This window comes from Camelus dromedarius, chromosome 7, assembly GCF_036321535.1.
Source record: "Camelus dromedarius isolate mCamDro1 chromosome 7, mCamDro1.pat, whole genome shotgun sequence".
NCBI lineage: Eukaryota > Metazoa > Chordata > Mammalia > Artiodactyla > Camelidae > Camelus > Camelus dromedarius.
In genome coordinates, this window is record NC_087442.1 from 61788696 (window position 1) to 61807826 (window position 19131).

Consider the following 19131-nt stretch of genomic DNA (forward strand, 5'->3'; position numbering starts at 1 on the left):
ACAGAAAGAGAGATTCTGGTTTACCATAAAGAAGAAATTTCTACCAATTAAATCTGTCTAATAGTAAAACAAGTAGTTTTGCAAAACAATGGGCTTCCAGCAATTGTGAGACATGGAAACCCGCTAGATGACCACCACACATTAGAAGCAACAGAGAGAGACTTCCTTATTGTATGAGAAATGATACCAGATGACCTCTTCAGAACTGGTCTAATTTTGATTTTATAAATTCGAATAACTCTTGATGCTAGCTAGATTCAGTTAGCTGTCACGGATAAAGAAGAAAAGCTAATTTCACTGGCAATCAGCCATACAATTGCTTTTAAGAAAATATCATTTTTCTGTGTCATAAAAATGTATACTTTTTCTTTTCTGCTCAATTCATTATTACTTTTTCACACTATTTTCCCTAAAGAAATGGGACTACTAAAAAACATTTTGTCATCTTTATCCTATTTATTAGTGAAATTTAGAAATTATCTTCAAGAACAAAGACTGTTTCAACAAAGCTAAGAGTAATTAAACTAGCCAATGGGATATTACCATCTCCATAAACAGAAAACAGGGATTTTTATAGATAATGACTCAATTAACGTGAGAAGACATCTCTGTAACTTACTTGTCTAAGGTACACACCTGTTTGTGAGCTATAAAGGTTGAGATAGCATATAAAATGTGGAAATACTGATATTAAAAAAATTCACATCATCTTCAAACCTAAATACTTCATATGGCATTTCTTCATGTTATCTGCCTTCTACAAAATCATCAATAAAGGTCTTATCTGTAATAAGAACAGCACTTCCTACAGTGTGAACATTTAGCTTGTAGAACTCCTGTGGCTGAAAATGCCAGAGAATCACTTTTCACTCTGCCTATCTGACGAGAAAAATTATGAAGATCAATGAAACAATTAAGTACAAAATATTGTGTAAATATATAACTGGCACTATCATAACCCTACATGTACCTGTGACTCACACAGAGAATTTTTCCATTACATGTCTATTCATTGGAATATTTTAGAAAAAGTGAAAGACACAAATACTAAGTAGTTAACTAAAAAGGCAAAACTGATATTAATATTAGTATTATACTGTCTGGAACAATTGAGAGAGTACTGACATACATATGATGATCTTAAATCCCTCACTGCAGTGGGCAGTGGAGTGCACAACAAAATCCCAAGTAAAAATCATATGATAACAAAAGCAGGCTAATTTAACTGCTATAATAATTTTTTTAAAGGTGTAGCTACTTACCAACAAGTCTTATTACATTCAATGTTGTATTTGTTAAGATGGGTGCATTCACTTTATTTAGACTGTAATCTGATTTCTTCCTGCTTTTTAGGGTCTCTCGAGAAATGCTTAATATGGAAAAACAAAACAGATTTGCAATTAGGGTTGTCAAGTAGTAAATCATAAATTATTCAGCTTAGGATCTATCTATAGTTCATTCACTAATTAGTTACTGAAAATCTTACCATGTATTAGGTGGGGATATAGAGATTATCTTCCTGTCCTTACAAAGCTTATAGTCCAGAGGGGAAGAGAAATTAGTAAACAGAGAAATAAAGTACTCTAATGTATTCCTTTGATTCTTAGACATTAATTATCAACCATTAAAAAAAGCTATGTCACTTAAAGAAAAAATGTTCTAATATTTAGGGAAATTATGCATTAACTGTGCCAAGCACCCTGATTTCAGACCTACAAAGATGAAAAAAAACCTTTCTTAAAATCTGAATTAAGCATTTAATATTGAGAGCAAAGCCTGGGGTTTGGGGACAGTGCTCGAGTCAAAGAAAAAGCAGAAGTTATATGGTAAGTGCAGAAAAAAAGGGGACAACAAGTAATAAGGTCAGAGGCAAGAGAAAACAGAGTGTGCTCAGCAAAACATAAGGATTCACAATGGTAGCTTAGAGAATGAGTGGGCAGAGGGAAACGTGACAAGAAAGGAGGTACGCAAAGGTCAGATTACTGAAAGCAATCAAACCTCATAATCCTAAGGAGTATGAACCTTATCTTAAATGCAGTGGTGAGCCATTTAAAATTTTAACGAGGAAAATGATATCATCAAATTTGTGTGTATAAGAGAAAAATCTAAATTTGTATCCAGGAATGGATTAGAAAAGGTTAAGACCGGTGATGGGAAACCAAGGTAAGGGGGCTGATTCAACAACCTGGCCCAGAGATTTCCACATGAACTAGGGATGGTTACAGTGAAATACAAAGAAATATTGATAAATTCAAGAGGCAGTCAGAGTTTGGAGTTGATAGTAACTGTCAACTGACTGGCAGCAATTAGTAGTTCACACTGTGCACATTTCCTAGAGGCAAGTTAAGACTGTTTAGGAGGATGCACACCCTTACCAAGAATGCAAGTACATAGATACACATATAACAGCAGACATACTTGTTCATTTCAATTTGATTAGAGCTTTCCTTTTAGCCGAAAAATACCCAAAATAGCTAATGAAGAAGTCCAACAAAATAGTTCAATTCAGTTCACATTGGATCACAGATGTAGATAATTAAATCTCATACGTGTGTGAAAAACAATGGAAACAAAATTTTCCCAACTGAAATATCCACAATTACATGCATCGTTCACTTTTGAGGAGAGAGATTGCAACAATCAGGGTTTCAAATCAATCAAGTATTAACTAGGCACTTTGGGGGTAAAAGATAGGGAAGAGTATACTTTATCATTAAAAATAAAGTATATTTGTGGTCACTCAGTAACTGATAGTGATGAAATTAACTCACTCACAAATGAGAACCAGGCCCAATTTAACTGGAAGAGGGACAAAAATTCTTATATAATTATCATAGCTTTTGAAGATGACAGTTTATCATAAAACAATACACAAGTACAAAAAAGGAAACTTAATAGGAGGTTCAAATACTAAGTATAAACGACACTGGGAAGAGTTTTCTGTATTTACCCGACTGAGGCACTCCACATACAAGCAAATGAGTGTTTTCCTTCTTGAGGAAAAGGAAATCAACATGAAACATAAATTTATCTATGTGAAGCATACACTGCCTCCAAAGGCAGCAATGATTCTATAAATCGAAAGTTTCTCTATCTAAAACACTGATGTCTAAATTAAGAGCTCTTTGATTATGCCCCATATCAAAAGAACTACATTTCCAGCCTTTCAGGAATCATTTTTAAAATATATTAACTTCTGTCACATGAAATTATAACCAAAAGAAAAACTTAATTTTTGATTTTTGTTTTTTCTTAGCCTTCAAAGGAAATCCTGTAGGTGTGCAACATAAAATGTGAAATACCATCCAATCTAAGAACAATTACCTTTTCACAGGAGCATCGCCTGTCTGCTCATCAACATAATCTCGTTTTAGTTCCTCAGGAACATCACTGTCACTGTCGTACTCCTGATAGGCACTTTTTTCTTGTTCATCAGATTCATACTGAAGAGAATACAGTGTATTCAACAATGAATATGAAAAGCCAACCTTTCTTGGAGTCTTTCAACACAATAAAAGTATCCAATTTCATAAGAAGTAGCTTATAAAAGAAAGTTCTTAATAGTTTTAATTTTGCTATCAAGAATCTTATTAACCTTCCATTTTCTTCTTCATCATCCTACCTTAATTAGCTCAAAAGAAAAAGAAAATACAAACATTATAACTTAACAAAAGCTTGTAAATGCCCAAAGGAAAAAAAATTCTCTGTGTAAAGAAAACAAACAAAAACAAACACATACCCTGCCAGACCTTAGGAAGAGAAAAGAAGGTAAGCAAAGTTGATTTAAAAAAATCTCTTCCTCCAAGTGGTTTCATTATACATATTTCCATTTTGCTAATTCATTATAAAAAGCTTGAGAATACAATTCTGGCACTCTGGATGTACTTACGCAGCTTAATCAACATACAACACGCATGCTAATGTTTTAATTCATTATGATGAGATTTAATTTCAAGGGCAGCTTAGAAAATCAGGCTTAGCACCTAGGGACTCCTGAGAGCCAGGACAAAAATGGTGGGTTTACTCTTGAGAGTAAGAGTGCCTTCCTGACATTCTCATCATCTTTATAGCTTTATGGCCCAGTGCCACATGGATGAGGACAGCGGAGTCCACGCACCACCAAGGAAGGAAGCAGTGCTAGTATCACCATTATCATTATTAATATTATAAATTAATATGATTAAACAATGGCTAACATTATTTTATGTTTAACCAAGCACCTGGTTCAGTGCGTTCATAAACCATCTCACTGGATCTTCAAAACAACTCTATGAGAAAGTTTTACCCCATATGCCAGCTGAAGAGACCAGTATGATGACGACATGGGAAGAAGTTACTCCCCTGACTGAACAACTAGTTTTTGAGTCTAAAGCATTTTAACAGGCCATCTTAACATGTGGACCCTGACTCTCAAGGACTAATGCTGTCCCTGGAAAGATTAGATCACACCTTAATAACTAAAACACTGGGTAGAACACTTCCATTAAGAAAATCTGACTTATGTTCCACAGTATGTTTTAAAGACACCACGTACCCCATTAGAAGCCAGGACATCTTCTGTTTCTTCATCCTTGTGGTTGGCCTGAATTTCAAACGGATTCCCACCACTACAGTACTGCTCAAACAAGGTTACTGTTTTTGAGGAAGTTGAGGATGGCTGCTTACTAGGTGAAACTGATGGGGAACGAGACTGTTCCATGAATTTAAATTCCTAGACATTAAAAAAAAAAAAAAAAAGAGCCAGATCCCTTTTAGCAACAACAATAAAATTCAAGTACATAAACATATTTCATCAATACAAATGTAGAGTTAATGAAGAAAACAATCCTGATTCTTCAGGTTATTCACATTTACAATCTTGCAAATTGTCTTAAAGCACAAACTTGGACATACATGTTCAAAGGTTTTCCTAAAGACAACTCAGCTGTTGATATCACTTAAAAGTGTTGTCTGCATCAAGCCACTTCTGGCTTACTTTACAGAACTGCACAGAAAAATTTTTTAAATAACTTCAGTTTGAAAACAATTCTAAAATTTTTTAAATAGCAGCAAAAGTCCTAGTAGGGCACAGTTTTCATCAATAAAGTCACTTATAAAAACTGTTGTCAGGTCAAACAGCTTGCACCATTTAAGATATTTTATATGAATACATCAAAAACTAAGCATGAAAGATATACCTTTCTTATACTGTTGTCTATAAGCTTTCATTTATATTTCTTAATATAACAAGAAGCAGACAACACAAATACATGCTGAGTTCAGATGACACATTTTCTAGTCCTAGCCTGACATTATTAATCCATCATGCTCCATTAACTTCCTATATAATATTGGGAATGTCACATGGATTCTCTGTGCCTCCATTTCCTCATCTGTAAAATGAGGGGGCCAATCTAGATGAGAGAATTACAAATGCTAAAGCTGAAGAGTGGTAGTGTCCAGATCAAATCACACATTTCTCAGATGAGGACCCTGAAGCAGTCCAGAGAGTTTCAGTGCCAAGTTCAAGACCACACAGCTAATTAGAGGAGAGATGAAATAATCACTAAAGTTCTTTTGAATTACAAAACTCTTGATTTAATGATTTTTCACAAAAATTTTGTACACATTTTTCTTACACCTTTCAATCTTTGCAATATTATTCCAAAATTTAAAATTTTTCACATTCAGTGAAAATCTTCTTAAGTTATACTGGTTTGTTACATTTTAAATGATGTGCTAATTTTCTTTTTAAATTGCAACTATACATTAAATCAGATCATCATAATGGTTAAAAACGGTGCCATTATTTTTATAATTGTAACAACAAATGACTATAAATTAGTAAGACAAAAATTTTTTAAAACCAAATCTACAGGAATACACATGCCAAGTGAACATTACCTCAGTTGTTAGTTTTCAAAGTAACTACTTTTTTCTTCATTGTGGTTACAACACGAGATCTACTCTTAAAATTTTTTTAACAAAGTGCATGATACAGAATCATTAACTATAGGCAAAATCTTGTACCATAGATCTCTACGACTTACCTATCTTACACAACTGAAACTTCAAGATAACCACTTTAAAGAAGATAATGCTCCCTTGCATAGAAATATTTCAACATAACTTGTGAAAAAAATTGTTTTAAAATTATATCAACTATATTTGCACACACTCACAGTTGATGGTTAAATGCCAATTCAAGTAAAACTATTTAGAGATTCTAAAATCAATGCTAGACTTCTAAATAATGTTAAGGCATCATCCTAATTTAAGAATTTGAAAATAATATTAAAATTAATGTTAATTTTGCTGTTTTAAAATTATTTACTAATCAAAATGTTTTACTGTATTTAATATTTCCACATTAGCAAAGCAATACGATAAAACTGGATAAGTAAGCTATTATAAAATAAAAGCATAAAGACTACCCCTACAAAAAAAAACCAAACTTTTAATTATGTAGTTTTTACATTTATCTAGAATATGAAAATTGCTTCTAGAAAGTCATTTCTTCCAAAGGCAAAAACTAAACACACTAGGCCTTCTAAACCAGGATTTAAGTTTACATATTGTATTCTGACATTTGGGATTTGTAGGACACAGTCTATCACACAAGAAATATTTATCTACAATGTGTTTCAACCAAGAGAAAAGTCAAATCAATTAAAGATATTTTCACAGGTTACAAGATTCAAGGAGTCAATTAACTAATAAAAATTACTTGAGTTTTTTTATAAGTGCCTCTTATTTTTGAGACATTTTCTCATTATAGACAAATTTATGAGTTGCAGCATAAATTAAGAACCTATTAGTCCCTTTAAGAAATGACAATATTCTACAAACATAACCATTTTCATTAAAGATCATCAAAATGTAACATTATTTTTCAGCAAAATTTAAATAAAGCAATAAACCATCTTCTGAAATCTAGAGAAAACACATTATTTTAATTCTGACTCTTTTCAGGCAAAAGAGTTTTCCTGAAGTGTATAAACTAAATTTGTAAAAAGAGACAGACTTTGACATCCATAAAAGATCACCCTTTTAAAAGAGGCTTCTTATTAGTCACTTTTAAGGAAGGAAGGAAAGGTACTATTCCTTAATTTAATAATTTTACAGATGTTTTCATATACCTGGCTTGTTTTTAAAGATGACTAAATAAAATACTGATCTATCTGTTCTTAATAAACTTACATGAAGTTGCAAGATGCTGAAATTTGACTTAACAGGACAAAGTTCCCAGGTTTCATTTTCTAGAAACATTCTCAGTTCATCAAGACGCGTTCTTAAAAAAAGAAAACAAATACTTCAAAAAGTAAGAAGAGAAGTATAGTGCATGTAAGAATTAAGAAAATACAACAAATAGAATTATCATAAATCAATTTTGAAAATCCATTCAGACCAACAGAGTAAACACAAACATTTACTTTTATATACTTATTAACAGTGTATCATCCATTAGAGAAAAAGCTCAAATATCTACTAAACTCAGAATATTTTTACTATATTGCAAAAACATGGATAAAAAAATGAATGCATAGAAAATGACATTTTTATTAAGGAACTAATAAACTAAAGGCTATTCACCAATTCATGTACTTAAAATATCCTTAACTAAAAGCATATATCAGTGCCAAAAAACAGAGAAATAATTTATAGGGTTTATGAAACCATAAATACTAATAAATGTTTTATGCTAAGAAACAGCTCTTAATCATTCTTACTAAGTGACAGTAGCAAGATGATTATCACTCTCCAAATATATTTTAGCTCGGTGCCTATCTACTTCCACACAATTAAACCAATTAAATAAATTTATCAATTTAATTAGCAAGTATACCATTTATATACCCAACTCTGCACTAGACACAGAGCTACTGCTCTTACTGTCTCTCCTGAGTAATCAGTACATTATAGGGGCAACTGCAGGAAAACAAATACTTCCTTCCCGTTAACCCGAGAACCAAAGGGCAGTGCCAGTCCTATTCTTTCCCTTCCTGCAACAAGCCTCCCTGCTGTTACTATCTTGCTGAAAACGAAATCTAGATTTTTTTTTTAATCCCCAGGTTGTAAGATAGAGGATAAATGGTAAAATCTGTAAAAAGCAGAAATTGTCCCAAATATTATAGTTAATAGACAAGAACTTAAAGATAACTACTAAGAATAAATAAAAGAGAAAAAGATGCACAAAATGGACAGAAAGGAGAATTTCAAAGAACTTTAATAAAAACAAAAAAGAATCAAGCAAGCATTCTATAACTGACAAATACAATACCTCAAATTAAAAATTGGATAAGTAAAACAGCAGAAGACAGGTTTAGCGAATGTGAAGACAGTTCAATAGAAAATATCCAAACTGAAGCACAAATTGTGAAAAAAAAAAAAGGAAGAAACAGCAAAGATCATAAGAGAGATGTGAGACATAGTCAAAACCTCTAGTATGCATGCAACTGGATGGAAAGGAGAGACAGAAGGAGCAGAAGCAGTATCTGAAGAGGTAATGATTCAGCATTTGGTAAAAGTGATTGTGCGCACACCTCTCACCATATACAAAAATCATCTAAAATGGATCACAGACCTAACGTAAGAACTAAAACTATGTAAGTTTACAACTCTTAAAATTCAACAAAAAGACAACCCCATTAAAAAATGGGCAAAGGCTTTGAAAAGACATTTTTGCAAAGAAAAAATATAAATGACCAATAAGCATGTAAAAGGATGCTGACATCATCACTCATTACGAAAGTATAAACCCAAACCATAATGAGGTACCACTTCACAATCACTAGGATGGCTATGTTCAAAGAGACAGACAATAACAAGTGCCAGCAATGACTTAGAGAAATCAGGACCCTCAAATAGTGCTGGTGGAAATATAAAATAGTGCAACCACTCTGGAAAACAGTTTGGTAGTTTCCCAAAATATTAAACACAGAATTACCACATAACCCAACAATTCCACTCTGTATTGGTTTCCTGTGGCTGCTGTCACAAATTACCAAAAACCGGGTGACTTAAACAACAGAATTTATTATCTCACAGTTCTGGAGGCCCAAAGTCTGAAATTACTAGGGTGAGATCAAGTTGTCAGCAGGGCTACACTCTCTCCAGAAGCTCTAGAGGAGAATCTGTTTGTTGCATCTTCCAGCTTACACTGGTTGCTGCCATTCCTTGGCTAATGGCCATGGCACTGCAATCTCTGCCTCTGTCTTCACATAACTTTCTCGTGTGTGTGTTTTCCTCTGTGTCAAATCCCCGTTTCCCTTCAACTGTCATGTCATTTAGGGTCCATCCAAATAATCCAGATAATCTTATCACAAGATCATTAAATTGTTCACATCTACATTTTTTCCAAATAAATTAACATTCAGTTACCAGGTATTCAGAACTCATTTCGTTCTTTCTTTTTTTTTTTTTTGCTTGGGGTGGGATGGCTGGGGAAATCAATTTTCAGCCTATCATACACTCCCAGGTACATACCCAAAGAACTGCCGATATATGTCTATACAAAAGCTTATACACAAATGTTCACAGCAGCATTATTCATAATAGCTAAAAAGCTATTCAAAATAGCTAAAAAGCTAAAAACCTAAAAATCCATCAACTGAGGAATAAATAAAATGTGGTATATTTATACAATACAATATTATAGCCATAAAAAAGAAAAAAAGTTCTGTTACATGCTACAGCATGGATGAACTCTGGAAATACTATGCTAAGTGAAAGTCAAACACAAAAGGCCATATAGTATATGGTTCCATTTATATAAAATGTACATGCAGTACATAGAGACAGAAAGTATATTAGTGATTGTCAGGGGCTGCATCAGGAGAAAAGTGACAATTCACTGGTACAAGGTTTCTTTTGGAGTGATAAAAATATTCTGAAATTAGATAGTGGTGGTGGTTGTTGCTGAATTACATACTTTAAAGGAGTCAATTTTTGGAATTTTTAGTTATGTGGCATATCTCAATAAAGCTATTATTAAAATAATTATTGCGGTAGGCAGGACTCTAAAATGGCCCTCCCTGCACCTGGCAATATTGTCTGCTCTAATCCCCAGGACTAAGTATGATGAAAGCCCACCCCGTGATTATGTTACCAAGTGTGGCAAAAAAGGACTTTGCAGATGTAGGAAGATTACTAATCCACTTGACTCTGAGTTAATCACAACAGAAATTATCTAGGTGGAACTAATCTAGTTGAATACGCCCTTTGAAGCAGCTTTTTCTCTCTTGACAGCAGAAGGGGAAGTCAGAGAGAACTGCGCCCTTTTAAATGAAGGCGTCAGGTCCAAGGACTGGAGAGCAGCTTCTAGAAGCTGAGAACACTCTGTAGTTGACAGTTAACAATAAAATAGCAACCTCAGTCCCCAAACCACAAGAGCTGAATTCTCCACACATCCTGAACGCGCTGAGATGCGGATTCTTCCTGGAAGTCTTCAGATGAGAGCTTACCCAATGCCTTGATTCCGGCCCCGTGAGAACCCAGACAAGCTGTTCTAGGCTTCTCACCTACAAAGCTGAGAGCTAATAAATGAGTGGAGGTTTAAGCTGCTAACATCACCACAATCTATCACGAAATAATATAAAACTATTATACGGATAAAAGACACCACCTCACAGACTGAAGAAGCTTAGTTAATCCTATCCATAAAATTACAGAGAAAATAACACAGAAAGTAAAAGCATATGACAAAAATACTAAAAGGGTAAGAGAATTACCAAGTTGGTTCTCGCTTTACTAGAAGTGTATTAATCCAAGGTCAACCGTGACAGAGTAGGAATGCAAACTGGAATGCTGATGGTAACCACTATAAGAATACACATTTTAAAGGTTAGAAAAAGGTGGGGAAGGTACAGCTCAGTGGTAAAGTGTATGCTTAGCATGTGCAAGTTCCTTGGTTTAATCCCCAGTACCTCCATTAAAAAATAAGTAAATAAACGTAATCCATCTCGCACACACACACACACAAAATTAAACAAACAAAAAAAAGGTTAGAAAAAATATGAAAATTAAAAATATACATGATTAATCCAAAAGAAAGTAGAAACAGAAAAAATTGAATGAAAACAGAATTATCTACACTTGCAGAAATCAAACAGAAATATGATGGGTTTAAACCCAACTACACCAACAAATACATTAAGTAGAAATGAAAAAAAAACATTTCAATCAAAATACAAAAAATGTCAGACTGGATATTAAAATAAGAAAACATAACAAGACTATACACTGTTTACAGGAGGCACACTTTTAAATTCAAGATTGAAATTAAAATTGGGTTGAAAGTAAAACTAGACTGAAAGTGAAAACTACAAACAAACATGATCTCTTAAAATCACGACCTAGGGTGGAATTTTTATCAAAACTGTTTTATCTATTAAAATGATCATTATGGTATTTTCTTGTAGTTGTTAATTAGTAAACTAAATTTATTAATTTCTAAAATGCTTAGCCAATCTTGTTTTCCTGCAATAAACCCTGCCTCTTCACGATGTATTCTCGTTTTTAGATATCACAAGATCTAATTTGCCAATCTTTTGGTTTGGGATTTTTGCATCTATCTTCTCATCAGCTACTAGCCTGTCATTCTCCTTTCTTTGTAATGTATTTGTTATGTTTTGGTATCATCATTTGCTACAATGGCCTCATAAGATAAGTTGTTGTGAAGCATTTCTTCTATTCTTTCAGTCTATTGATATTACTTCCCCCTTAAATGTTAAGCAGAATTTATCACTGATAGCAGGCCTGGAGATTTCTTTGTGGAAACACTTTGAAGCAGATTCAATTTCTTTAAAGATACAGGACTATTCAGATTTTCTATATTTTATTTTATTTTATACTATATTTTATTTTATCAGCTTATTAAATCTGATTTTACAAGAAATTCATTCATTTCATTCTAAATTATCAACTTCATTAGCTGAAGTTGTTTATATTATTTTATTTTACTTTTAATGTCTGAGTATCTACAGATACTTTCTTTTTAACTGCCAATATGGAGAATTTGTGTTTTCTTTTTCTTGGTCAGTCTTGATGGCGGCATGCATTGCAGATTTCTCTCTATTACACATTTGCTTTTTCTTTCATTGATTTCTGCTCTTATAATTTACTTCTATCTCTTTTGGCTTAATTTGCTTCCATTTTTATAAATTCTTGAAATGGAAGTTTAGTGCACTGATTTTCAAACTTTCTTCTTTACCAAAATATGCATTTAAAGCTAAAAATTCCCCCTTCTGCTTTAGCTACAATCCACAATTTTTATGTCATGGTTTGATTATTTTAAAAAAGTTTTCTTATTTCCAGTATGATTTCTTCTTTAACCACTGGAATAGGTTATTTAATTTCAAAAAATAGCAGATTTTCTAGTTATCTATTATTTCTAGCTAAATTCCACTGTGTTCAGAGAATATGCTCCCTACGATTTCAATCCTTTGACTTTTTTTTTTAAGAACTTGCTTTATGGCCCAGCAGATAATCAATTTTGTACAAAATTACCTCTTGAAAAAAAAATATGACTTCTTCAGCTGTGAAGTGTTGTAATTATACACATACACATATGTGTGTATGTATATTAGGCAAATTTTATTAATATGTTGCTCAAATATACATACTGATTTTTTTGTCTCCTTATATTATCAATTACTAAAGATGGCACAGAAAAATTTCTTACTATGATTATGGATTCATGTATTTCTCCATTTAATCAGAATATTTTTGCTTTATATGTTTTGAATTTATTTTAACAGGAGCATACACATTTAGAATTGTTTTATCTTCCCAATGAATAGTCTCTTATCATTATGAAGTATTCCCTTAACTTTAAGTAATACTTCTTGCCCTAAAGTCTACTTTGTCATTTAGGAATTTCCTTAATCTGATATAGAGTATCTACAAACAACTCCCACAAATATCACACTTAATGACAGGGTACTGCATTAAAGGATGTCCCTTGTCAGCACTTCTATTTAACATTATACCAGAGGGCCTAAACAATACAAAGATTAGAAAGGAATACATAAAACCATAATTATTCATAAATGACATGTTGTATACATAGAAAATTCAAAAGAATTTCCAAAGTATTAGATTTAATAAAATGCTAATTTAACCACAAGATCACAGGAATCCAAGATTAATATGCTAAACCATCATACACACACACACACACACACACACGTATATGTATGTGTATGTGTGTAAGAAGCAGTTGGTAATTTAAAATAAAAACTAATACAACTCAGAATAGCATTTATAAAGTCAAAATATATAATGTTCAAAACCGGCAAGACTAATCAATGGTGACACAAGTGAGAAATACTGGTTACTTCTGAGGAGGCTACTGACTAAGAAAGGGTACAAGAGATCCTTCTGGGGTACTGGAAAAGTTCCATATCTTAATTTGGGCAGTATATATAGTATGCATATATGTAAAAATTCATGGAGTTGTACAATAAGATATGGATACTTTTATAGGAGTTGTGTTTTAATCAAGTTTTTTCAAAAGGAAAAACCATAATAATCTTCTCACCTCCCTCCCAAATTGGGCAGGTCTAATTTAAAGATAAGGCACAGAAGCCCAAGGAAACATTAAAAGACTTGTGAAGTGCCACAAGGTCACAACTCAAAGATAGCAGAGACAGAGCCCTGATTCCTAAATCTTGTTCTCTTCACTGCAACATGACAGGAAACAATAATCAAAGGTAAAAACTTAACTCATTTTTGGACTGTAAATGATAAGTTGGTTAATATCCAAACTGATTCATTAGAGTCAAGGAAAACTTCCTTTGCATCTCTTTCTCTAAGAACATTTGACACAAATTAAAAGATTTGCATTTTGTTTCTTTTCTTCTATTTTACTCTACTAATAAACCAAAGGATAGCAGTTATTATGAAAAAGCAATGAGTATATAAAGAACAAACTATAATCAGATGTTGAATAACAGAACTGACTACAATCATGAAATTATGTGAAAAGCAATCTTGATTATTACTTTTTAAGCACTTCAGGTGCCACCTGTGTCTTTAAGAAACAAGATACAAGCAGGATACAAAGAACCTTCTTTGGTATAAAATTAAAGAGATTTTAAAGAGTTAGTGAAGAAGTTAGTAACTGGTCTTGAAGGTGTCTCAAATATGTTGACCTATAAGTTAAAGGAAAAATATCAATAAATTAGAACTGTGTGAAACAGATCTTTTACTTAATCTAATAAGAGACTTGAAGCAATAAAAGATAGGGTCCAAAACAAATGATAAAAGCAGAGTTTAAAGAGGGTATATTATCCCATATGCCTTTCACATTTTTAAGAGAAGGAACTTGAAGCTCAGAGAAGTGAAATAAATTTGGTTAAAATCATACAGGTAGTAAACTAGTGAGTAACAGTAAAGGTGGGAACCCATTGCCACTGATGACACCACACTGCCCCAAACTCTGTACCAGCAGGAAGAAAACTGGAAATCAGTAACAACGATATTTACTAAGAAGAATTTAACAGCTGTCTACCCACTATTATCGTGTATCTTGTATGTGTATGTATACACATAGAATAAAGAGAATAGCCTAACATAAAAGATGTATACTATGAAGATACTGTTTCTTTTGTTCTCATTTTAACTCCAAAATTTAAGCCCTCCTGTACAGTTTAGAGGTGGAAAAGTTTTACTTTTATGTAGTTTAGTTTTCTGTAAAATATTTTACGTATTAAAAATAAATTGAACAAATTTATTGGCACCTTTATTCCTAAGTCCAAAAAAACTTGTTTTCTAAAAACATTTCTCCCAAGGAATATAGCAAAGAGCTGCAATAGCTCCTACCTCACACACATGCTCTTCTACGACCTGACCTTACCTACCACTCCCCAATCAAAGAGAAAGTCTAATTTCCGTCCTCTTGAATCTGGACCAGTCTTATGACACGCCTGCATTCAATGGAACATGGTGAAAGGACTGCATGACTCCTAAGCCTATGCCAGAAGGGGTAATACAGCCTCTGCGAGGTTCTCTTCGAACACTAGTTCTGTGGAAAGCCAGCCGCCATGTAAGAAATCCAACCACCCTGAGGTCATCACACTGGCAAGGCCACATGCAAGCACTGTGCACATCCTTCCAGCCACCTCCACCAAGGTCCAAGTGAAGCCATCCTAGATCCTCTACAAAAAGCTTACCACCAGCTGTAAACTGATTGGTCACCTCAGTTAGTGCTACAAGAAGCAGAAGAATCAGCTGATCTCTGCCTAAATTATTCCTGACTCACAGAATACATGAAATAATGGTAAGATAGTGGCTGTTTTAAGCCTGTACATTTCAAAATAGTATGTAATAAAACAATACTAGGAGAACACATGCTTGGACACTTGCAAATCAAAGCTATTATATTGGTTAAGTCTCTCCTTAAAAAAAAAAATCTTCTGAGATCTCTTATAAAACAACTTAAATTATTTATAACTTATTTACTACACTCTCTGAAGCCTTAATGAAAACAGTTTGTTTCACAGAGGATATATGGGCTGGTGTGTGTGTTTGGGTTGGGGAGGGGGGTTGCTGTGACACACACAGGCAGGTCAATTTTAGATGACATCAGGACCAATATTCAAAAAAGAAGAGATGATCAAATCACTTGATCCAGACAGAAAACAAAAATAAGTACATGGACAATAAAACTGATCCTAGAAACACACATTTTAAAGGTACTCAGGGAATAAACCTATTTTTTTTACTCAAGCAAGGAGAGAGTTTTTCTCCCTAAAAGGATAAGTGAACTTTCCCCTCTTCTAACATCAGTCAATGCACCTTTAGGATCAGTGAAAACATTTTATAAGCTTTGATTATTAAAGTCATCAAAAATAAAATGTGTTAAACAGAATGTTTTGTTAATTGTAGACTGCTGCGTAATTTCTATGTTTGAATTAGACTACACGTGCTTTTGGGAATTCTGCAACATCTGGCAGAAGAATGACAGCTTTGAATGTATACAAACTTAGAACCTGAACATAAATCTGGGGAATAAAACATACTTTTGAAGGCTGACAATTAATACTGACAGACGATAGAGAATGTGCTCCCTCACACACTCATATATCTTTGCCCTAGAAAAAGGTAACGGCATGCAAGCTTTAATACAACTTCCACAGGCAACAGGGGTACATTTTATAAATAGACATTCTGCCAAAGAGTAAAATTCTTCTATTTTCACCTTTTTATTATGCCTGTATCTTCAAACCAATAGCCAAAATGGACTGCAAGTCAGAATAATTTAGTTCAAGAATTTTTTTTTCTCAAGAGCTCTATTTGGCAGTAGAGGACCATGAAACAAGTTATAAACATATTTAAACAGTTTAACAGAATTACGACAGACTTGATTTATATTTCACCACATTTCATAGCGTTTTTACTATCTATGTAGTATGATTTAGTGAAGGAGATATTAAATTGGAATTTAGTAGATTTAGGTTCATCACTGGTTAATGTAATGACTTTCATCAATTCAAGATGTGTACACTGGTGTCATTTCTAAACTGCCTGTCAAGTTTATCTTGCTTTATAAAAAAAATAGATACACTTCAGAACACACTGATGGTTGTCACGAACTTCACCAAGTGACTTCCACTATAATTTTCCAAATGGCAGCTATAGGAGAGATAATGAGTACAACCAGTATATAAGCTAGATTAGTTTAAACATCAGGTAAGGAGAAGAATACTTTTAAAAAATCAAATCTTTACTTTTTTAACCTATTCTAATTTTTATAATGCACAATGCAGCAAGAAAAAAAGGGAAAGATCTGTAGGTAATACATAAGTAGACCTTCTAGTTCAGCCATGTCATTTTATGATTTCTAGAATCACAGCCCAGAGAGGTTAAGTGATTTGTCCAATGTCAGAGAGATGGCAAGCAGGAAAAAGGGGATAAAAGTCTCAGTCTACCATCTCCCAGTCCTGCTCTCCTTCTAACAGTACTGTACAGCCTCTTCAATTGGATAAGTTTCCAAATGTTTCTAAGAGAAGTCCATGTTGACTTTTACAATGTTGAATGTTTTGGAAATATTTAATAATTCACTTCTATATTCTCCAATTTCATCAAACTGAACTTTTGTGAAGACTCTCCATCATAGTCAGAGTCTAGAAATGTGCATGCCTGGTTGCCACAGATGACAGACATCTTTTGACAATAATTAAAATGGAGTGCAGAACAGAGGCCATTAAATAAATCCATGTTTTTGCATTGCATGCATCTTGCAGTCACAACACGAAAAGACCTTCCAGGTATTGTATTGGACAGAAAGCAATCCTTAGAAAAAAAAAAGAAGAGAAAAGAAGAGAGAAGAGGAGAAAAGAAGAGAGGAGAGGAGAGGACAGGAGAGAAAAGAAAGCTATCTTTGGGAAATGAACATCTGGCATGTCTTCATTGTGACACGGCAGGTGAGGCTTCCGGCTCCTAAATTGTTCTTCACCCTTTCCCACCTGTGATTAAAGGGCCCCCCCCTCATTTTGTACTGCAGTGTGTACAGGCCAGGTCTTCTGTTTTAGCAGGGCTAAGTTTTAACAGAAAAGGGAGTTATAAATAAAGCGGTATTAGGGTTTCATGTTGTTCCCCTACCACTGTTTTCCTGAGGTTTAATAATTTAAAAAAAATTTTTTTAAGCATTCTCTTCATTCAATTGTAAACCCTAAAAGCTCTACTTTGGTACAGAATCAATTTAAACACTCTTTCAAAGTAAGTACTTAATGTTTGCAGTTAAGACAGAAACAGTGAACTTAAAATATATTTAACAATAAATTAATCAGTGTCTTCATGTCCAGCAATCTCTCTTCTGACATGGCCTTTATCACTGTGACCAGGTGTTAACTCCGTACAAGGAGAGAAAGAAGAATCTCAAATCCCGACTCTCCCAGGCACCAAATAACAATCAAATCAAAACTTAATTTTAAAAAGTAAAAAAGCAGAATAAAAAGTGAGATATAATTCAATACAAGTGATAAAATGTATAAAAGGGATACAGCACAGGGTACAGCATATATCAAGAAAGGTCTAATAAATGCTCGCTCTGTCAATTTAATGCTGCCTTAAGCATAGAAACACATTGCTATGTAAACATTCTTTCCCACTTTCCTCTATTCCCAAAACCATTCTTAGACACCCTTTTCAAGTTAGTGCTGATTGTTCTGCAAAGCAATGTAACACATAATCTTAGCCTTGTGGCTACATTCTAAACATCATGCCCTCTTCTCTGGAAGTCTTTTTACCCCTAAAAGGCAGATACTTTCAAATACTCCCTCACTGAGCACTGCCTCTACTCATTTAATTTCCTTACTAACTCTCACCATATATGCAGGCACAGAACAGTGGCCAAATTCTTCTCAGGAACCCCGAGTCATCTTTCATTCATAAAGAAACCAATTCAATATTTAGTTCATATTTTAATCCCCTCAAGACAAAGCATACATTGAAATTTACAATGAATAAATAATGAGAATATTTTGATCTTTTTGGTTAAAAAACATCCTTAAGCATCCTAAAAACAGCTACAAAGAACACAGTCTTGCAAGTTTAAAAGTAATTATTTTAAACCAATTCATACTATGAGGTTAAGGTATTCCCACTACATAAATAAGTCTATTCATATTTCATTAGAGTTCTTACCTATGGTAGTTCTTAAAATAATTGACACTTTGTTTTCTAATAGACTCTTGCAAAACTTCAGATTTGCTACCACAAAATTCTTCTCCAACTTGCATCAACCTAGTTGGAAAAATTTATAAAAATTTATAAAAATCTCAGCAACATCTTAATTATAGAAAGAAAAAAAAAAGAAGTCTAGGTCATCTTTCTTCAAAGATGATAAATTCATTATGATTTACAAACATCCAAAAAGTAGAAATATTTAAACACAGTCACACATAAACCCAGCAGAAATTAGACTACGAATGTTCAGTTATCTTCACTTCCATGAAGTTATACGCTATAACTCACTGATTCATGATTTCATTGATTATCATGGTTCAATGAACCAAACTGAAGAATAAGACAAGATCTCAAACACTACCTGCTGATTATATCCAAAACAAAGATGAAATCATCATATTTGAAGATAGATAAATCAGTTCCAAGCAAGTAGGTTTTTACTTTTAGCTGAACATCCTGTAA

General features: G+C 33.3%; 1 protein-coding gene across 2 annotated transcripts in view; it reads right to left on the reverse strand.

Moving 5' to 3' along the window:
• Positions 1-19131, reverse strand: part of VPS50 (VPS50 subunit of EARP/GARPII complex) — a 105745-nt gene that overhangs the window by 24301 nt on the left and 62313 nt on the right. For both annotated transcript variants that reach the window (XM_010979671.3, XM_031454902.2), the window contains 6 exons: positions 19031-19125; positions 18628-18726; positions 7180-7270; positions 4535-4711; positions 3325-3443; positions 1263-1369 (listed from right to left, as the gene is read on the reverse strand). In XM_010979671.3, coding sequence (XP_010977973.2) covers positions 1263-1369; positions 3325-3443; positions 4535-4711; positions 7180-7270; positions 18628-18726; positions 19031-19125 — 688 coding nt within the window. The remainder of the gene's footprint in view (positions 1-1262; positions 1370-3324; positions 3444-4534; positions 4712-7179; positions 7271-18627; positions 18727-19030; positions 19126-19131) is intronic.